Source organism: Labrus mixtus, chromosome 7 (assembly GCF_963584025.1).
Source record: "Labrus mixtus chromosome 7, fLabMix1.1, whole genome shotgun sequence".
In the NCBI taxonomy this organism is placed as follows: Eukaryota; Metazoa; Chordata; class Actinopteri; order Labriformes; family Labridae; genus Labrus; species Labrus mixtus.
This window is the reverse complement of record NC_083618.1, coordinates 22,181,500-22,203,889: the sequence shown is the minus strand read 5'-3', so window position 1 is coordinate 22,203,889 and position 22,390 is coordinate 22,181,500. Positions and strand designations below refer to the sequence as shown.

The 22,390-nt window shown below is 42.5% G+C and overlaps 2 protein-coding genes across 3 annotated transcripts in view; one reads left to right on the top strand and one right to left on the bottom strand.

Moving 5' to 3' along the window:
* Positions 1–647: 647 nt before the first annotated feature.
* ccdc66 (coiled-coil domain containing 66) lies at positions 648–11,626 on the bottom strand. Of its 2 annotated transcripts, none has more exons than XM_061041304.1 (21): positions 11,452–11,626; positions 10,964–11,022; positions 10,050–10,072; positions 9,647–9,862; positions 9,316–9,565; positions 8,975–9,092; positions 8,369–8,463; positions 7,381–7,433; positions 6,930–7,022; positions 6,634–6,768; positions 6,297–6,532; positions 5,999–6,083; positions 5,770–5,914; positions 4,083–4,157; positions 3,721–3,810; positions 3,078–3,315; positions 2,246–2,447; positions 2,064–2,116; positions 1,758–1,945; positions 1,468–1,601; positions 648–1,184 (listed from the first exon to the last, which is right to left on the bottom strand). In XM_061041304.1, the coding sequence occupies exons 1-21, from the start codon at positions 11,460–11,462 to the stop codon at positions 1,083–1,085; spliced, it is 2,601 nt and encodes an 866-aa protein (XP_060897287.1). In that variant the 5' UTR covers positions 11,463–11,626; the 3' UTR covers positions 648–1,082. The 2 variants fall into 2 exon arrangements, with proteins under 2 accessions (XP_060897287.1, XP_060897286.1); XM_061041303.1 differs by having other exon boundaries at positions 649–1,184; positions 4,083–4,155; positions 5,762–5,914.
* Positions 11,627–13,370: 1,744 nt separating this feature from the next.
* Positions 13,371–22,390, top strand: part of ip6k1 (inositol hexakisphosphate kinase 1) — a 33,529-nt gene continuing 24,509 nt past the window's right edge. Inside the window, exon 1 of the mRNA XM_061041294.1 lies at positions 13,371–13,481. The gene's annotated coding sequence lies outside the window, so the exon portion shown is untranslated. The remainder of the gene's footprint in view (positions 13,482–22,390) is intronic.

The window sequence follows — 22,390 nt, the reverse complement described above, 5'->3', positions numbered from 1 at the left end:
GGAGAGATTTTGTGACATCAGACTGAAATGATGCACGGTGGTTTGATCGTTTGACAGAGCGGACTGTTTAGATTGCACAAATATATCGCCAACGTTTCAGTCCTGACAACTTCGACAGTTTGTCTTTGGTCCTCCAAGCGGGCGGCTCGGGTTCAAATCTGACCTGTGGTTAAGATATTAGAAGTGAATTTTTTGATTTTTTTTGTGCCCTTAATGGAGAGACATGACAGTGGATAGAGTTGGAAACCAGTGAGAGAGAGAGAGCAGGGAAAAGAGCCACAGGCCGGATTAACCGGGCTGCCTGACCAGAGAACCACAGCCCCCATACACGGGGCGCACGCACCAACCACTGCGCCATCAGCGCCCCTTAGAAATGTCTTTTAAACTATTTTTTGGGGGGGATTTCCAGTTTTTGGTTCTGTGAAGATCTTTGTCTCCGTCATAATCAAAGTGTACTTCTATTTTTAATTCTTAATCCTTCTGTAAAACTATATATTTATTTTATAGATGTGAGAGCAGGATGATGATTTATCCCCGCAGTTTAATGTCTACAAGTGCAAAAGATTAAAAGCTTTTTTAGGTTTAGAGCTTTGAAATAAAAAGATCCGGTGTGAAATAATCAGAGTAACTCCTCAGTTTAGTTTACATTTTATTACATTTTCAATAAATAAAAATAGACAAAACCAAAGACTGAACACAGAAGCAACACTGTGACTGCAGAGCTCCTCGATCAGCAGCAAGCTGAAGAAACAAACACGTTAGCTCAAACCAGACGAGTAAGAAGGATCGAAGTGAACACCTGTTTGGCACGGTGTCATTTCAAAAGTGCATTAAAAACAAATCATTCAATACATTCTTTACATTAAACGTATTCAGACCAAATCAAAACAAGCGAGGGGACGTTTGTTGGAGGACAAACTGAAAACTAAACCATGGAAAGGTAAACTTTTTATTTAGTGTGAGAACATTATTTAGAGGAGGTAGAACTGATGGAGCGGATTTAAAGCAAGTTTGGAGTTGAATGTTTTTCCTTCTGATCGCTGGTTCACATAGTGCTCGTGTCACTTCTTCAGGGTCAGAGTTCACATGCGGTGTGATGCTGATGACGTCCGGAGGTCGTTGTCATGGCGCTTCAGGAGAGGATTCAGATCGATCTCCAGCTCCCTCTGCTTCTGTAGCAAACCCTGAAAACACACAAACATTGTTTATGTTATAGAATGAACATCATGCTGTGTTGAAGAAGACGTGAAACTAGAGATCCAGACCATAAAGTCGATGAAAAATGTTGACAGAGTTGATACATAGAGAGGTTCGATGCATTCAGATATCTTCTTAAAACCAGTGTGAAGTGAATTAACCCTGAAGTTCCCTCGCTACCTAAACTAACACCGCTTCATACTTCAGACCCCAGAGCCAAAAAACAAGTGACAAAACAAACACCTGCTCGTGTAAGACTGTGAGCGTTACCTGTCTCAGCTGGGCCAGGCCTCTCAGGATCTCCTGCTGTCGGTGAGTTTGTGTGGTGCGTCCTAGTTCAGGACGGAGGAGGGCGTCCCGTTGAGGAGGAGCAGGAGGAGATGTTGAAGTCTGAGGAGGAGCTTCTGCAGAGGAAGTACGTAAAGTTTATTTCCTGTCTACTATAAATCAACATGTGTTACTAAAATGTTATGACTCATTTTATTTGAATAATCTGTAGCTTCTCCTGTGTGAGGGTGTGTGTGTGTGTGTGTGTGTGTGTGTCTCTCTCTGTCTCTGACCTGTGTGTGTGTGGGGTGGGGCGGTGTCTGCAGGCTCCAGAGGATCCAGGTTGAAGACTTCATGGGTGCGGACGTAAGGGATGTACTCCAGAACAGGAGGATAGAGAGGAGGAGGAGGGGGGGAGGAAGGCGGGGCCTGCTGAGCCTGAACTCTGTGTCTGACAGCAGGGACGGGAGGAGAGCGCCCCCTGGAGAAGACGGCAGGAAATACATCAAGGCAAGGCAAGTTTATGTATTTGTTATTATTCATTATTTGAGTCATTTTAAGGTGTTTAAACAGTAGAATAAGAAGTGAGAGCTGCTCACCCGTCAGAGTCGACGGCTGCAGAGGAGCTGGGTCCTCGGGTAAAACTCTCCCCCTGAAACATTAACAGACTTTATTACACATCCAGACACAGACATGACCAACAGACAGCAGAAGAGAACTGCTCAGGGAGTGACTTTGATGTTAGAAACTAAATAATGTGAAGGGACTGGGCGCCTCCTACCTTCCTGTCGGGGCTGGTTTCGGTCTGTGACGGGTTTGGGAGGAAACGGGGGTCCTGGCTCAGAGGAGGGTTGGTCCGGGACAGACAGGCCTTCTCCTGCAGAGCTCGGAGCTCGGCCTGCCTCTTCAGTCGACTCTCCTGTCTGTGTCTCTGCAGAGGGGCCGGGTAACGCTCCGAGGCTGGGACGAACCGCCGGCTTGGCCTGTAAGGGAGAGGGGGCGAAGCTTAGACTGACTGTATCTGGTCTGTATTCTTTTTTTCATAGCTTTATATAATTGTATTTTTTATTTGTATAATCACAAGACAAATGAGGGCTAAGATTTCAAAGCATGTCTGTAAAAATCTATAAATCAAATAGAGTGACAGACAGAATAGAGAAGATTAGATTTTGTGCTAATTCCAGCATATTTATAAGATGCTTATTGCTGATATGCTGACTAAAGGACCAAGCAGTAAGATATCTACAGACTGAGATGATGAAGTGAGCTTACTATATGATCAGACATTAAGGAAACATGCTATGTTGAAGTGCTGGCTTCTCTGACAACAATGCAGCAGCCAGTATGTCCTCCTTCTAACTTTAGATTCTGGTCCTGAATGCTCTGGATTTGTTTGGACCAGAGAAGGTAGGCGGTTTTAAGGCACCCCCAATACGGCCATTTTGGACGCCCCTCGGTTTGCCAGATATGAGAGCAGTTATCAGGTCAAACCAACAGGTGTTGCAGCGATGGAAGCGGGCAAGAGAAGTGGTTCAGATAGAAGTGATTGTACCTGACCTAAAAAGCCTCTGCATGTTTCTAATAAGCTCCATGAGGACGCTTGGTGTTTTTACCTCTGTGTGTTCCACTCGGGCCTCCTCTTGTCTCTCTTGCTCCTCTCTGTGCGGGCAAACACCTCGTACGGGTCTCCTCCTCCTCCTCCTCCTCCTCCTCTTCCTGCTGCTTGTACACAGATGTTCTCCTTACCTGCTCTCCCCGCTCGGCTCCTTCCGTTTGGAGGAGCAGCAGCTAGAGAAGGAGGATGAGAGGAGCCATGTGTGTCTGCTGTATGGGCGAGAGAGGGAGCTTCATCTAGAGAGAGAGAGAGAGAACAGACAGTTTCAGAGTATTTCAGAGTCCATGTTAGGTCTTCAAATGTTGTTCTCTGTTGTGCCTTTTTAGGATAAAAAATATCGAGATAGGACAATGGATAGAGCCAGAAATCAGGGAGAGAGAGAGAGTTGCAGGAAAGGAGCCACAGGCCAGAGCCAAACCTGGGCCGCCGTCTGGAGGACCACAGCCTCCGTACATTACCTGCGGCCCATGAAATCATCATGGTGTTAAACATTGATTTGATCCGAACCACAGCACAGAATGGAAAAAGAGAATCTGATCAAAGCAGGATGGGATGTTTGAGTACACAAAACAAGCAGAATAAATCAGTAATTATAGCAGTAATATTAACAGTGGTATCTGTAGTGGTAATATTTGATTTACCTGTTTGTACAGCGGTGTCTCTGAACGGAGATACTGGACTGTCAACCTCCTCTTCCTCCTCTTCCTCAGAACTCACACCACGTCTGGTAACTGGACGCACAACAACAACAACAGTCAGAGGGCAGGTCAAGAAAAACAACCTTACTTGTTTTGTTTGCAAAAAAAAGTGCTCATCACAAAAATCCTTTAATTTGCTTCTTTTGTTTGAGACTCTTTATTTACTCTCATATGTTTAAAAAAAGAAGTAAAATCTTACATTTAAGATGCTAGAATCAGATCATTTCAACCTTGGAAAATGACTGAAACTGTTTTTTTAATTTTTTTATTAAAATAATGATATTCTGTGTCGAGGTGCAGCTCACCCCTGTGCTCCTCGGTCTCTTCGTGTCTCTCCTCCTCACAGTTCTTCTTAGGCTTTACTTCATGATGGCTCGACTGAAACACACACACACACACGTCAAACACTGACAATACAACCCCAACACAGTTGGCTGAAATAAGTCAACATGTGTCATTGTTAAAATAAACTACTTAAATGATTGTGTAAAGAAACATGCAATGTTTGCCTCCATAGCGCGTAGCCAAAACCAAACCAACTAAATAACAAATCTCAACCAAACAGAAGCCCTGATCTTGTTACAAGCACCACTTTTTGTGATTCTCCTTCCATGAATGATTTTGATAAGAACTCGTGCGTGTCACACAACACATGTCAAAACGTGAGCAGAGATCCAGCCAGTTGTCGGATCAAAACGAGCAGCAGCCTCTCTGTCACAGAATATTCAACATGTGTAAAGTTGTTAAATATATTTACTACTGTTGAAAGATCAGAAAGAGTTATGCAATTGTTGAATTTGTTTTTAGCATATGTGTTCTTTTCTTTTATTATCATTTAATTCATATGTCATATAGTCATAAACATCCGCAGCGCCTATGCACCTGTGAGGTCAGGATAAGTGTGCCATACTTTGAGCAAAACCACATACGAACTCGTGGGTGTATAGAGCTTCTGTGAATCTGCATGGTTCACGGTCTTCAAGCTAAAACCACATATGAACTTGGTATCACCTGTGGATGTATCACACTTCTGCGAATCTGCATTGTTGAGGTTTTACAAAATCTTGGAAAAAAGAGACAGTTTGGCCATAAAAATGCTGTGGAAAAGCTGATCGGGGCTCTTTTTTACTTTTACTAAAGGCTCCATGTCACTCTGACTTTTAAATCCCTGTTTCGGGACAGATCTTTTAAAACCTCAAGTGTCTACAAGCTCGGGTTTAAACTTTTTAATTTGTATTTTACATTTTCATATTTTTACTGATTTGTGTTTGAATTTCTTTTGAAGTTTTTTCAATAAATTTTCTGAAACTTTTTGAAACCATTTTCTGACTGAAGTCATTCACACCACAAAGACCTGAGTCCCTCTTAAGGACGCTGCGTGAACCTCGGGAGGTAAGCATGAGCAGACACACCACGGCACACTTCTACTGACTTTTACTACACACCTCATACACACCTAGCATCCGAGTGAGGAGGGTTACAGTTAATCCCTCTCCGGGGGTGAGAGCCTCCGGGGGCTAATTTAGGGTCCTGAATCAAGGATTATACTTGAATCTAATTTTTCTAAAAATGAATGTTAGGCAGATAATCCAAGGGCTAGGCAGTTACATAAATCTTCCCTTCTCGACAGGGTGTTAGCGGAGTAATTTTACATAGCTCCAGTACTAGGAAAGAGTAGACTAGTTAACTAATGGGTGGTGAGCTTCCGTTAGCTATAGGTAAAGTTATTCACCCCTTTATGCATGTCCAGGACATGTTACAACTACCTAACTAACTATTTGAAAGCTGATGTTGAAGTATTTTATATTAAATACAAAATTAATTAATATAACTGCTTGCAAAATACATTTAAAAAAAATAAGGGGAAAACTGTAAAACAAGGTCAACTTTTGGAAAAAAGTGGACTTCCTGTGGGCTGCCTATGGGCCTGGCCTGTGTGTGTGTGTGTGTGTGTGTGTGTGTGTCTCTGTGTCTGTGTCCTGACCTTCTGCCTCTGCGCGTCCAGCTCGTACCGTCTCTCCAGCCTATTTCTCTCCAGTGCCAACCTCCTCTCCTCCTGCTCCTCTTCCTCTCTCCTCCTCGCCTCCTCCTGCGTCTTCAGCTGTCGACGCTCCTCCAGCTGAGCCTCGATGTCTCTCTGGAGGAGGACGTGGGATCAGCAGAGATTACAGTTACTTCCTTTCTTTTACTCCCTCTGTGTTGTTACTACTCCTCCTCCTACCTGCTGCTGCAGCTGTTTGAGCCTCCTCCTCTCCCTCTCCTCTATCTGTACCGGGTCCAGCAGGGCGGTCATAGTCCTCAGGTGGCTAGACGAAACACAAGGGGATAAAACAGTAATTAATTATGTAAAACAGGAGGGTCTGATCCTGCAGATCCACCAACCACATTTGCTCTGCAACGCTCTCCAAAGCTAAAGTTAAACATCCTGGATGTGAAGCCCAAAGTCGGGTCTAGAGCAGGAAGTGCAGATTATTATTATATATCAACTCATCACTCCTTTTGGACCTCCTCCCTCCTACCTGGCTCTGGTCGGGTATCCGCTGGTTGTATCCACGCTGGCTCCTCCAACACTCTCCGCTCCACAGCTGCTCATCGCCTCCCACACCAGAGACAGGCTGGACGAGGGCTCCCACTCCCCCCGCTCTGAGCCGTTAGACAGGGCAGGAGGCGGAGCTGATGGAGCTGCACTCTCTAGGACAGGAGGCTTTTTCTGCAGAGAGTCAAAGTGTGTGGCCCAAAGCTCGTGGTCCTCCGTCTGTAAGGTCAGACAGAAAAAAAAAAAAAAAAAGGCATGAACAAAAAAACAGTAGATGATCGTGATCTTTAATCATCCAGTCTCCTGAGTCTCTACTTCACCTGGCTCTGCAGCAGCTTCTCTCTTTTCCTGAGCTCGGCCGTCTCCTCTTTCTGTCGGTCCAGCTCCTGCAGCCAGCGTCTCCTCTGATCCTCTCTCCTCTCCAAACCCAGCATCTCCTCCACCGGAGTCACCTCCTACAGAGACAATACAGGTCAAGAATCAGGGATGCATTTTTTTTACATGGCAACCTGCGTGAGCATCGACTCTAGATTTGAATTTGGACTGCAGTACCCATTTTAAACACTAGGTGTCAGAGTTACATATTGCTCCTTTAAACCTCACAGGTCAGAGTTACCCCGAGTCTGAGGCTGGATCTGATGGCTGCCGGCTGTTCTCGAAGGCTGATGGAGGTCTGAACTGATAACAAACTGTCTGTGTCCTCCTCGGCCTGGACACACACACACACACACAAATATATATTTCCAATGTGCCAGTCCACGTTAAATCAAACAACATTTGGTCTCCTTCAGTTGACTAACAGGGTTTTTTTAAATGTCTGTGCAGCTTTATGGCTTTCAAACAATATTTAGACTAAAAGTATTCTAAAATTAAAAAATATTTAAAAACAGCTTGCACGTCCAAATGTTAAAGTACTGGGTGCTGTACAGAAACACTAAGACAAAAGACATCAGACGTGTACTTCAGGCTGAGGAATAGTTGTTGTTGTTACCTGTAAAGAAAGCTGCAGTCATCATAAACAACCAACAAAGTGAAACTAGAGGTCGGAGGTGAAACATGTTCCGTACCTGAAGTCTGCTGGGAGCTGAACGCTTCTGCTGCTTCAGAGCCACCTGCTCATCTGACACACAAACAGTACAACAAGGTGCTGCAATCATTATTTTCACCATCGAATTGATCTTCTAATGTTTACATTATTGATCGTCACAATGTGATTGTTAGGTGATGAGTCTACATCCTACTCATTTAATCCTCCACCCTCACAATGATACGAGCTTCTACCTTCTGGCAGACGATACAGAAGCCCTCGATGTAAACCGAAACGCTTTCAAAACTCTTTGTACCCATGCCAGTCAAAGTTTTGAATAATGTTTCGTAGGGCTGGGAATCTTTGGGTGTCTCATGACTCGATTCGATTTTGATTCCTAGGGTCACGATTTGATTGACCCTAGAGACATCTGTGAGACTGGCTGAAGTTCTTTCTGCTCCATTTTGTATACTACCGACTTAAAGAGCTAGCATTAGCACTTAGGAGGGAGTGAATGATTAGCAAAAAATATATATTTTTGGGAGTTATCAAACTATTTAAAATCTAAGAAGATAAGAACCTCGATTTTTACTTAAATCGTTTTTTTTCCACCACTTCTAATGTTTCATAAGGCTGTGTGGGTCGTGCAGTAGTGTCATGGTGTTCCTATATGTTCTTACCTTTGTTATTTTCTCTCATGCTGTTGTTTTTGCAGATCTTGCACAATATGGGTGATGTGCAATATGTTGTGTTGTTCTGCGTTGGTGTGTGTCTTTCTGTTTATTGATTCTAGTGGAAGCAGCTGAATGTTTGGCAGCCAAAAGTGTATTTCATCATATAAGTTCTGACTCCTTCCTAACCAGAGACATGTTTTGAGGGGATTATAAATAAAGATTTAAGAGTCTTGGCCGAGGACACATCCGACATGTGGCTGCAGGAGCTGGGAATCGAACCCCTGACCTTCCAGTTGAGAGAGACGACTCCAGCAACTGAGCCACAGCCGCCCCATAATGTGTGTGTGTGTGTACCTAGTTCTCTCCTCCACTGAGCCTTCTTGGCGTCGACGGCCGCTCTGCTCTCTGACTGTCGCTGGTCCATCCAGCTGAACAGACATCCAGACGACCTGAACAACAGCAGCAGAGACATTCTGCTTTTAACCCTCAACTTACAGAAATACAGATTTCTAAAAACATGTCAGCGCACTGAGGACGCACATGAGAAATGTCTTTTAATAATACTACTGGCTGATGTTATGAAGAGAAGAGCCAAGTGGGTAAATGATAAAGAACCGTAGTTTGTCCCTTTACATTTCCTCTACAGGATGGAGAGCAGAAAGAAAGGGGGAATATTTAACAAAGCTGTCAATCAATGAAAGAACTTTTTGTGTTTTTATAATGAAGATCCAAAAACAGTCAAATATTCATTAAAAAGTAAAGTGATGCCTTTTTTATTCAAGGTGATATAAGAAGAGAAAATGAACCATGCTCACTAAAGATATCCTATCCTGAGTCCTTTGCATTATTATAATCTGCTCAGTATGTATTTCTAAGTCTTCTTTATGGGATTGGATCTGAAAAGAAACCTTGTTATCATACTTATCATACAACATATTTCTGTTGATGTGGGCTCCCTACCTGTTGTTTTTGTCCTGTGAACATCCAGGTGTTTCTGTTCCTCCTCCTCCTCTATCTTCCTCCTTCATCTCTCCTCCCTCATTAGTCGAGGATTCAGATTTTGAGCCCGTTTTGTTTTCTAAGAAAAAAATAAAAAAAGAGTGTCCATTACGTTGTCAAGGTTAAAGGCAAAAACTGTCAACATGGCGCCGCACTATGCTGCTTCAGCCGCCATTTCCACATTGTCCTTGTCCTGCCTCCAGGGCCGACCCACCCCCAACTCAGGAAGATTTTCAGGTGCAGCCGGTCTGAAATGTTCTCGTATATTTCAGGAGTGTATATGTGAAATGGCTTTAGCCTACCGTGTGTCCTGCTCTCCTCCGGCGGGAGTCGGCCTGTGCTGGAGGTCTGGACCGTGTTGAGGATCTTCTGAAGCTGCTCACTGGTCAAACACACCATGCCATCCTTCAGTCCTGTGTCCCCCCTGACCGATGTGTCCTTTGTTCCCTTCTTCCCCCCGGCTTGTGTACCACTGCTCTGAGGCTGTCCTGGCTTCCCATTGGTCCTCAGTGAGCCAACAGTGGTGCTGTGTTTTTGTCTGTCAGACTTCACCTTCACACAATCAGATAACTTTGTTTGAGGAGGAGGGGTTATGACTTAGCAAACAAACATGTGGTACACCATGATACTAACCTTGGGTGTGACTTTCACATTGCACCCTGTGGTGCTCTTCCCCCCAGTGGTGGCTGTGTTGGCGGTGAAGGAGGCGGCTGCTCCTCCTGTCTTGCTCTTGCTCTCTCTGTGCCTCACTGCCAGCTGCCGGGCCGGACGCTCCTCTCCCTGCAGCTCATCCACACAGGACGGCTGCCTGGAGCTCAGGATGTTTGCCGTTCTGGGCCTACAGGACGGCTGCTCGGATTCAATTCAATCAGAAGAGATCAGAATACGTTGAGAAAGTTCATCATGTTACTCACATTCTGTCCTTTAAGTCTATTACAAACATGCGCTGACTGTGTGTCTACAAACTCTTGGTCAGATATTGCAGTTATTTTAAGATTTATGAATTTGATATCCAGGCTGTAAGCAGGATTCATACCTTTGATGGATTCTTCTCAGAACCTGCAGAAGAAAAAATATGTGACAGTGAGCAGCTTTGAATGTCACACAGGTTCATATTCAGTTATACATCCACAGATCTGTAACAATACACTGCCTAAAACCTCAGTCTTAACTTACACATCAACTTTTAAGAAGACTTAAGTATTGGTATACTGGATGACTTATTTCCTGTTTTAAACTGAATAAATCTTACTCCTACTTTTCCATATTACATGCATGAATATGAAGATCAATTCAATCAAAATAAAAACTCAACAAAAAAAAACTAATTATAAGTGTACTACATTTTGAAAAAGCAGTATGTATCCCAGTTAAAGTAATACATTGTTTTTTTGTGAACGTTGTAAGTGCATAATTTTCTTTCATCATCTTCTGTTTTCATCTGATTTATCCACCTATCATTTCATCAAACTTCAGTTTAACATGTTAATCGTCAAACAGATCATAAGGACATGTTAAGGACAGCAAATAAATTATTTAGTTTTCCCTGGAAAGCGAACGATTTGAGGGATGAGATGTATGGCAGTGCTGGGCAATTGATCATGTTTCAAACTTCAATTACAATTTCGGCTTCCAACAATCATGAAAACAAGACAATCGAGATGAAACGATCACTGTGCTGCATGCTGCGCTCGTTTTGTCACAAGATTAAGTACAGATTAGAGTACATCATCACTACCTTAAGAAACAGTTACATCATTTGTATGTTGTTGTTTTTTTATATACATCTTTAGTGTCTTCAGTGTTTAAACGCATGCGATGCAGATGTTCTTAAATCAATGAGTAATCTTGTTTTATAATCTTGATCTCAATATCAATCAAACATAATCATGATTAAGACTTTTTTTCCATAATGAGCAGCCCTTAAGTATTGGAAAGTAAAAGTCTCACCATGACTGAGAAGAATCAACCTGGGTTTTCCATTTTCAAGTTCAAACAGCAGGCCATCTCTGTTCAGGAAAGGGGAAAATATCAGACTTATTTCAACCAGAAACATCTCATTAAAGAATGTGTCTATTTCACTCTGATAGTTTTATTTATTTATCAAATAAATTGTCTTTATTGGACAATCACAAGACAGTACTGTCTGTTTCTCAGGACCTCTGGTAAGACTTTAAATTGTTATTGTTTCACAGGTTTTCACATTATCTCAGTACAGACATCAAGCAGCAGATATAACGAGGTTTAAGGTTAATCCGCATTGCCAGCTCTTTGTTTCCATATCAGTACAGTTCCAGTATGAATAGTGGTGATAAGCAGGTCTCAAAAAGCATTTCTTTGCCAGCAAGAAATACAATTATTCCCGTTCATTTCAATGCGACACAAATGATCAAATGTTAGCTTAGCTAGCTACGAAAATCTGAGACAAACAGACGTACCCGAGATTCATGCCCAGGGGAAATGTCAACAGATCACAGCGTTTACCGACAGCCCCTTAAAACGTCTGAACACACGTCTGGTGATTAATCTTTTACTGAATAAAAAGCAGTTCTGTCAACCTCTGGACTGACCGCACTGCCAGGCAGTCACACGCCAGTTCCTGGATGTTGAATTGTGTACGTTGGTTGCTGACAACGACCAAGAACGACTTTACTGATTGGCTCTTTCTAATTCACTTTAAACTCAACAGCCAATCAGTCTTCGTCTGCCTCATCTTAACGTTTTGCGTTGGAATGTGTTGCATTCAAGGAGACTGGGATTTTTTTTTAATCGTCTCAATGAACCAAAATAGAACGATTAGAGTGCATCCACTCGTGAAATACAATGCTGCCGTGTTTTGCATCCAGCATTAAATTTCCTCTACATACACTTTATTTCAACTGTCTTTTATTGATTTTTGCATTAATTGTAGACATCTCACATTACACACGTTCATGTAGCAATATTAGCACACAAGCATCCAGCAAAAGGTGTAAAAGAAAGTAATGCAATGTGCGTGAAGGGGAACATATCACCCTTGACAACAACAGTACAAACACCCCTTGTACAAAATAAATAAATTCAAAAATAAATAAAAGTTATGATAATAATAATAATAATAATAATAATAAAACCAAATATACATACTGGGTTCTTATAATGGTTCTTGTGATGGTCGGGTTATATATGTCTGTTGGGTATTGTGCACTTTGGGTTCTTTTCTGTTGAATTGTATTTAATTATTTTTAGTATTTTGCATTTGTTATATTCTTACTGTTGTTAATGTTCTTCTGTGTTTGGTTTAGTTTGCTTTGTTCTTGTTTTTGCTGTTTGTCAAAGCACTTTGTAAACCTGTGTTTTTAAAAGGTGCTATATAAATTAAGTTATTATTATTATTATTATTACATATATATGTACATACACCTATATACACATACATACACATAATTCAAGAAACCAATGAGCAAAAAATATGATAATAAAGAATAAATAAATAAATGTAAAAATATATAAAAACAAAACATACAATATAAATAATAAGAAAATAAAATAGAAAAGGGACAAATCAATATTAAGATTAGTCAAAGTTATCACTATAAGAAACCCAAAGTAAAATTGAAATTGCAACTAAAAGGAGGAGGGGGGCCACACCTCAATATGTTATCGACCTGTACAATATGTCCATATTCTGTATATTATCTGTAAACTAGTATAGCATGCTCACTGCACCTTAATCTGTATATTATAACCTGAAGAATATATTTATATTTATAGCATTTATTTATATCTATAGCATCCCATTAATCCAGCCATATATACCCAATAATTCACTTTTTTTTTTAGTCTACATCTGTAAATTTTGTAATTACTTGTACATAGCACAGATTCTTGCACTTTCTGCTTATTTGCACTTCTGGTGAGATGCCAAACCTCATTTCGTTACTCTATACTTGTATATGTGCAATGACAATAAAGTTGTATCTCATCTCATCATCTCATCTAACATGAGGGTCTCAGTCAGTCACATTTGCGCTCGGCAGATTGTTAAAGCCTCTACATACACTTTAAAGTCAAACGCTGTTTACAGTCAAATAGATGTGCGTTTTCTACCGAGTCTATAAAACAGTAGGGACTCTTAACTTTATTGAGTATTAATTTCACATACTTTGGCATCACAGATCTGCCACAACAAATATGATTTACATCGTTTTTTAAACACTTGCGTGCACTTCTCAGAGGGGACGCATTTCTCGACATAACACCGGTGTTACGCTGTAGGTGGCGCCATAGAGTCTGTGAAAGCCGAACGGGCTGCGTTAGCTTCTCTGTAATGACGTTAGCCCTCCTGGATGTTTTTTTTTTTCCGCCGTTAACGAGTTTGAATAGCAGGGACCCGACATCCATGAACCTCTCCGGTCTGTGAAGCACAAAACCACCGGTGACCTCCCGCACACCATCCCAGCTCGGCGTCCTCCCTGCAGTCCTGACGGTAAATGTTGTTATTGTGACAGCTCGGCAGAGAGAGAGAGAGAGTGAGAGAGAGAGAGAGAGAGAGACTGCGTAACGTCACACCGTGATGTTAGCTGTGGAGCTAGCGTTAGCATTAAACTGCAGTTAGCGTCGAACAAACGGTCTGTGTTTACCATCACGGAGCTTTATCTACGGCGATTCTTGAACCGTAATGTCATTAAGCAGTCTGAGGTTAACTTTCACTCGAGGCTGATTTAAGATGAATGCAGCTGACTTAGCGTGCTAGCGTGTTGTCAGGCTAAGGTCAAGAAAGCTGGCCAGTCTTGACAGCTAACGCTAACTAACATGGTCCCCAGGAGTCTATAAACGTGTTGTGTTGCAGCGTTGACTAACACTGTGACCAAGCTGTCGTAGGAAGATGAGCTGGTGTTTTTGTTTTTTTATTAGCCTCAAGAGGTGGGTACCCTGAAAGTTTCATTAGCCAAGAAGGCTATCTCGGTGGTGAAAAATAATAATAATAATAATGGATCCACAGAGGATGTGGGTCCTTGTGTCCATTAGATTGGTTGGTGCAATGCTCTGTGACAGGTTATCGGTGTAACTGCACGAAAAGCTGATACTGCAGGTCCGGTGGCTTGGATTTAAGATTAATTAGCTTCAGTCTCAGGTAAGTGTCAACTTTACTGTGTGTAATGATGACCATGTTGTCACACCTCTGCTTTTTTTTTTTTTTTTTAATGCTGCTTTACACAGATTGCCTTTATATCAGTGTGTATTTGTAAGCTTGGTGCATCTCTGGTTTTGCAGATTCAGAATTGTCATAGCTGGAAAAGCTGGTGTCGTTTTGGGAGGTTGTGATGATATGTTTTTTTTGCCTCTATGCAATGCTCAGTATCTTAACATACACAGCAGTGTGTTGTCTGTCTTCCATAGAAGTCGGCTTTATTCCCTCGTGATTGATAGTGTCTGTATAATTATATTATCAACATCAGAATGGCATTGGAAAAAGGTTACTTCCTCTCTGTCTGCCTGGTTTCTCTCACCATCAGCGGATGTGAAGGGGACGAGTCCAAATCTCTATCCTCACAAGTTTGGGAGAGAAATCAAAAAATAATTTCCACGTTAATAAAGCATCTTGCTTTAAACAGCAATGAGTACTGTAGCAACAGGATTATTACATGATGCTTTTGCCTTTTATTTTCAGATCCTAAAAACCTTTGACTTTGTTCAGTCGATTGCTTGAAGAAGGAGAGAAGAATTAAATGTAATGAATGAATGAAAATGCATTGATAAAGACGGTCGGTTGAGGGGAAAAAAGATTAGCACTACCTTGTCGATTTAAATCAGCAGAGAAGACAGGGCAACATTAATTACAGCGTATACTGTATGTGCACTTTAGTGGTTTTATGTATTGCACAAAATAATTCAAAGCAGATTTTCCTCACATTGTTCAGGGTGGTTTTCAAATCAGATGTCACCACCCCCACCCCCACCCCCACCCTTTCACCAGAATGATAGGGTGTTGTTCACTGAGAGAAATTGATCTCACTATAGTATAAAAACAGTGTCCCTAAAAAATCAACAGGCCTGATGTGTGTTGTGCAAATTGTGAATAGATTGGCGATGCTCCAGCTCGACTCTGAGCGGACTTTTGGGGGATTATTTTGGCACCTATTTTATGTATCTTTGTTTGCTTGTTAAGATTTAGTTTATTTTCTTAAATTTAATTTGGAAAATATCAGTGGCAGATGATCCTGAAATTTTCAAGACGTTTTCCGGAGTGCTTGTGTAAAAGAGATGTTGGTGTCAACTCTGAAGGGCAAGGCAAATTAATTTACACAGCACCATTCATACAGAAAGCAATTCAAATAAAGTAGTGATTCTAGAGTCAGTTTTGGCCCCATGTTAAAGTCAATTGGGGGGCCCTCCAACCAGTGTTCATCACCATCATGTCTGCCAGCCGACACTTACTCCTCGTACTCTTTTTTCCTGTTTCAGATAATTCCTCTTAATTTTTCTTTGTTGACTTTCATTGACAAACTTTGGTGTTCACGGCAATAATGCATGCAACGCTTAGCAGGGTTATGAGAGCGAGTGATTTCAGATGGGGCCCATTTAGGGAGTTGTCCTACTGTCATTGCACATTTTGGGCCACTGCTTTGGTTAAAGTTTGTGAGCCCTCAGGGGCCCCCTACTGGTCTGGGGCCACAAGCAGCGCCTCTGATTCAAAGTGCTTTACAGAGTTAAAAACAGAACATTAGGAAGTTGTTTTTCAGGAGATAATGCTCACACAGGTTTGAGAAATATGCCCCCTAAATGTCATATCATCACGTTTGTTTGGATACATTCTCCTTGTACACTCGTTTAGACTGAAAGAGACATCTGAAATATCTCTGGACTTGTTTCAGTGATGATGTGTGTAAACATTTTCTTGTCACATGTTGATGAGAATTATATCGAAGCAGCTCCATTTGCAAGATTGCAAAATAAGAAAATTCTGTGGCAGTTATTACTTGAAAGTATGACTGTGTGATGAAACAGTCCTTTCACAACATCTGGGTAACGTCTCAGGCTTGTCGATATTGAACAAAAATCCTATCCTGATATATTTTAGCTGAATGATGATACACAACATAAATCTCCTCCTTATTATTTTCTGCAAAGAAACACAAAACGTCAGCTCGAAGTCAAATCCACCGAATGTCACACAGACACGTTTATTAACAGCCAGCTGCACAATCCACATAGAGATCACAAAATTACAAAATAATAATATTAAAAAAAAAAAAAAAATGTTCCTTTCCTGCATATCAAAATACACACAGCTGTGGGATGTTTGTCACGCAGGGTTTATTTAGAGTTTCTCTGAGGGAGGAAGAGAGGCGGAGCCGGCTGAAGAGGGACAGACTGAGACGAGAAACAGGCTAACACGCGGCTCTAAAGATGAAACGTATAACACAACATGAACTATATCAGTATAAACTAGAGGTTCTCAACACACCACCAACTCTTTCATAAAAAAAAAAAAACAACCCAAATGTCTGATATTTTTCAACCAATCAGATTTATTTCATGAAGAATAGTTCATCTCAGACGGTACAGGACATGTGACTGAACAAAGAAACAAAACAAACGTGTTTGAAAAGCGTAGACTTCTTGACCCCCCCCAAAAAAACAAAGCTGTGACCCATTTTTGGGTCCTGACCCATCAGTTGAGAACCACTAATAAACAATATTGTGTTAGTCTATATCTTATTTGAAAATATATTGATTAAGAACTGAAATATCCCCCAGCCTGAATAATGTCACTGTAGTTTTTCAGATTTATGTATTTACTTTTTTAGAAATTTATTTATTTTTTCCTTTTTTTGCCTTTGTTTTAGTCATAGGACAGAGTAGAGTCTGAAAGGGGACAGCGTCAGAAACCGGAGAGAGAGAGAGAGAGTGTATATGGAGCGACATGCGTTAAAGGAGCCACAGCCCGCTCTCTGTACATTGGGCGCGCACACGAACAGCTAGGCCATCGGTGCCCCCTTAACTTTCCAGATTTTTGTTGTTTTAAAACTTTTGAATTACACCCGGGTCATTTAAGTCATCAGAAGGCTGGACGTTGTGAACGAAACAAGCCGAGCCATCGTTAGCGGCAGCTCGGCTAGCAGCCCCCGAAGCGTTGAGGACATAAACTCTTGAAACACAAAAACATTGAATTTTCATATAAAATACAAATCGATGGAGTTATATGCTCTGAACTCGATTTGCGTGTGAGTGTCTCATCAATGTCTCATCAGCTGATTTGACATGTCGTGAGCTTTTGTTGCCCTGGTAACAACCCAGTCTCGAATTTGTGGTGGGAAAGGAGCCGAGATGCTTGACATGTTTGGTCACCCCCGTGGTTGTTTTGATCTCATCTGATCCATTGTGTCACTCAGATGATTGTTGATAGGACGGATTGTTATTGTGTGTGTGTGTGTGTGTGTGTGTGTGTGTGTGTGTGTGTGTGTGTGTGTGTGTGTGTGTGTGTGTGTGTGTGTGTGTGTGTGCGTGTGCGTGTGCGTGTGTGTGTCACTCAGCAGCTGTTGACTTCTGTCAGGGGACTGGGGCAGCAGCTGTGAATGTGTTTTCATGTTTTTTCCTCTCGTATTTTTGGGAATTTTGAGAGCGACAGATGTGTTTGGCGTGTTCTCTCTCCCGCAGCGCTGCATGATACAGACACAGATCTCTACCCTGACTTCCTCTCTCTCTCTCTCTCCATCCCTCTCCTCCTCCTTCTCTTCATTTCCTATTGACAATCATTAGAGCTGCATGAAGATGTCGATTAATCGTTAATTCTACAACAGTAAATAAATCGCCCGCTGTTATGATCGTGCATTTACCATTCGGGTCGTTTTTTTTTTCCACAGTCCACATGCTCACCAGATCTTATCATAATGTCACACTTTTAATCGCTTCCTCCACCTTCCAATAGCTTCTTTCTTTACTTCCTTTCTCTTTCTTTTCATTTCCTCCTCGCGTCTTTCCGTCTGATTCCACTTTATTGCCTCCTCCTGCTCTTTCCCTCCATCTCTCTTTTCTTCATTTCCTCGATCACTTTGTCTTGTTGTCTTCATCTTCCGGGGAAAAAAAAAACTGGCATCACACTTGAACCCGTGTCTGAAATCTTTTTCTTGTGAGCTGTGAGTTTGTGATTATCTCAGGAGTGTGTGTGTGTGTGTGTGTGTGTGTGTGTGTGTGTGTGTGTGTGTGTGTGTGTGTGTGTGTGTGTGTGTGTGAGTGTGAGTGTGAGTGAGCAGTATAGCTACCTCCGACCCTTATTTATGAATATTTTGCACGGTTCTGCTACACTTCACTAATGCAACCACTCAGCAATAACGCACACAGCTGCTGACTTAAGGCGTGATGAAGATGATGATGGGGATGATAACGATGACGTCTTGAAGTCTGGCATTTCTCTTGAGCCGTGACTCTGACACGGTGACAATAGACAAGGCTAAATATCAACGGGACACTGAATCAGAACAAAACAATGAAGTCTGGAACTGCATCAGATAACAGATTTTGAATTGGATTATTTCATCCAGAAAGTATTTTAAAACAGCCACACCTGTTGAACCCATCACTTTCCTCATCAACACTGAGTGGGTGGTATAAATGTTTGGGGACCAGGTGAGGAAAAAGTCCACATCAGACCCTGCTTCACCGTGTTTTTTTTAAAGGTAGAGTCAGTAGAAATGTTTGTTGCAGCTTGTAAACACAGCATTCAAACTTGCCCCCCCCCCCCCCCCCCCCCCCTGCTGGGCTCATCGGCCCCAGAAGGCCCCTGCAGGATGTAGTGTTTACGTTTACTGCTTATAGCTACACCGCATGCTACCACAAGCTAACCACCAGAGTTTAGCACCTGCCTGTTTAACAGAAAGCAGACCAACTCCACAAGGTCCGCTCCGCTTCATCTGCTCGGCGTTTCACCTCATTTTGAGTATATTTTCTCTACTTTGCCGCTACGTACACGTCTGTCATATTTGCTGGTTTGAATCACGTCCAGTCGCTGAGTTGTATCCACTCCTAAACTCTCCTGCACACGCCGCCATTGGCTAGAGGAAACACACCAGCTCCTGCCTCGAAACATCACTCAACCAAAGCAAACGAAAACATGATAATCATGTTCACGAGGACGGGGTCTCTGCAGGACCCCCCCCCCCCCCGATACCAAAAAATGAATATCGTTAGTGAAAAACAGCAATCCTTAAAGACAAAAGAAGTGAAAGAGTCACACTTTTGTAGAAGGTTGATTAAGTGTAGCGGCTCTTTTGGGGGATAGGTTTCACGGTCAATCAGATCCTGTGTTTACCAACTCCCCCCCCCCAACACACTCAGTGACTCAGTGTGTGTGTGTGAATGAGAAGCTATTTGTGTGTATTAGTACGTCTAAGTGACTCTGAGCTCAGACACTGGGGTTAACACGGAGTTCAGATTCACTAAGCTACAACGCTAATTGTCTTGAGCAGCATGTGGACAAAACATTCAGGTAGCAGCAGCCTCTCAGTTTGAGTCTGTGCTGAACCAGAGACTCCTCGTTTGAATATTTCAGTGTATTTTACAAGTCATAGCGAACGCAAATTTATACTTTGATACAATGCAAGTAAAAATAAAACACTACGGATATCTGTTTCCAGGGAAAATCGCAACCCAATTCAGATGTATAAAACATGTGACAGAACTATGGCGGCACAATTCTAGCCAAAATGTGAATCACAATTTTTCTCCCTGAGAATAAAGATCACGATTCTCTTTCTTTTAAATTTGAAGTAAAGGAGTAACAAAAACACTGAGTCCTAGGCACGCTATATTGGGTAATTTCTTCTTTTTGATTACCAAAAATTGTGAGTAAACTGCTGGATTCAGACTAAATTGCACAGATAAATAGTCAATGTTTCTGTACAGAAATGTTGCCAACAATGTATTTGTGCTGTTTGAGCAGTGCTCTCTCTTTCTGGTTAAAAAGATGGCTGAAGATCTGAAGGCTCAATATCACCACTTCCTCAAAAACAGTTAATTCATTATAATTTTTTATGCCCTGTGATTGGCTGTTGAACAGTCCAGGGTGTAACCCCGCCTATCGCCCAATGACAGCTGGGATCAGCTCCAGCGACCCTGAACGGGAAAAGCGTTAAAGATACTGGATGGATGGATAATTTTTTATATATTTATAGATTTTTTTTTAACTTATTTATTTTCATGTATTGCTTGTTTTTAATTCAGATTGTTTCAATTTGATAAAAGCAGCTGTGATGCAGATGTTGTAAAGGCGTACTCATGTTGAATAATCGTGATGACATCATAATCAATAATCATGATTGTAATTTGCCATAATCTTGCAGCGCTAATACTCTGATGTCATAGAGTCTGAGATATCTACCAAAGACACCGATGAATGTCGGCAAATAATATGCAAAGCAGGACTGGCCTCACCTATCCAGCTCTACCTGGCTGAAATGATCCAGGTGCTGCTTCAAGTCCTCGGTCACTCTAAATCAGCGCCAAGTTTCTCTTACTACTAAACTACAGAACACACCTCTACTCTGATTTACTGAAGGACAGCAGGATTCCCTCACACACACACACACACACACACACACACACACACACACACACACACACACACACACACACACACACACACACACACACACACACACACACACACACACACACACACACACACACACACACACACAGAGTCCTTCAGTCAGAAATAGCAGCTTAATCAGTCTGAAGATGTTGTAGAGCTGCTGTGATCCCACAGCTTTGTCCCAGTGATGGCCGATGATGTAAGCTATGCCCACACAGATCCTCTTAGCTGATTGGCTGGCTGCTCGGGTCATTTACCACACCTGGCAGGACACAGGGAGCTGATTAGAGAGAGAGAGAGAGCTAGATCGGGTTGTTTGTTTGTCTGGTTGGCTTTTTGGACGAAGAGTTCCTGCACTTAAAGAACAATGACGTCACATCCTGATGGTCGGACGGTAGACTGCAGCAGCTGTGATGCAGCAATGACGCTCTGAACTCAAGTTACTCCTAAAGTTTTCTCAGATTTAGTGTTCACACAAGACACTAACAAACCATCTTCTGTCTTACTGCCAATTTCCACATCTTCCTGTGCACGCCGCAGTCCGTCAGTTCGCTGCGCACTGTGCTGCCGTTCGCTGCCAATCTAATCTAGTCAGTGCTCCTCTTTCCACAGCGAGCGCCGCAGTCCGTCTCCGGAGCGTACTGTCACTACGCTCTGCTCTGCTTCAAATACGCTGCAAGTCTTATTTCAGACGGTGCTCACTGCAAGCACGCATCAAGCTGGACAGAATAGAACGGCCCGGAAGTCAGACAAAGAAACGCACAGAGCATCCGGGTCAATTTCAAAATAAAACACAGCACTGATGGACTATGTGGAAATTAGCTTGGTTAAAGTTTGTGACCTCAGCCTTATTCAGACTGCCCGTTATTGACATCCCTGTGACGTCTCTCCTTCAATCTGTATTTCAGTAACAGAGGGGTTACAGGGGTGAGACGGGATGGGTGGAGCCAGCAGGGAGAGCATTGCTGTGTGTGTGTGTGCAGATTGAGTGTGTGTGTGTATATCTGGAGCTCCTGCTGCTGGTCTTGCCTCAGTAACACCATGTTGGGACACCATCACAATGAATGCACAAAGAAGTAATGACTGAGGAGCTTGGTTACGGCATTTATACTGTGCCCCGCCAAGCACGTTTGACCCCCAACGTCCAGTTTGACTAGTGTGAGTGCTTCCATACCTAAAGCGTGGTACACTTCTTTGGCCCTGGCACAGTTGGAAGAGGCGGGCTTTGGAACGGTACGGTTGCTCGTGCTTTAGCACAAAGTGGACATGACGTAAAGCCCAATCCATGTGACCGTTTCTCTCGACAGTCATTTTGAACAATTGCAGCAAAGGGTTCACGTTGGTCCGATGCAGAGGTCGCGTGTTTACTTTGAATTTGGGCAGGCTGAATATTCAGAGTCAGTTCTGAAGTATTGTCTGCATCTTCAGTAATGCCACACTCTGGGAGACACAGGGATTGAACAGACGAGATAAACAGAGGGGGTGGCTGGAGAGGAGATTTGGGAGAGGGATGAAGCAAACAGGAGGAGGAGGAGGAGGAGAGTGTGTGTAGGAGAGACCAAGGGGGGGCGAGTTGTCCTTGACTTTGACCTCCAGCAGCCTATTCTCTGCATCACACTGCACGCTGCCCGCTGGACACACACACTCACACACACCTGTTGTCTGTGTGCTAGGAATGCACACATAGAGATCCTCTTAACAGACACAGGACCACTACACAGACTCCAGCTGTTCAATGAATAGCCTGATACCTCTGTGTGAAGTGAACACATCTAGACCAAGGATTACACTCAAGGGTTGTT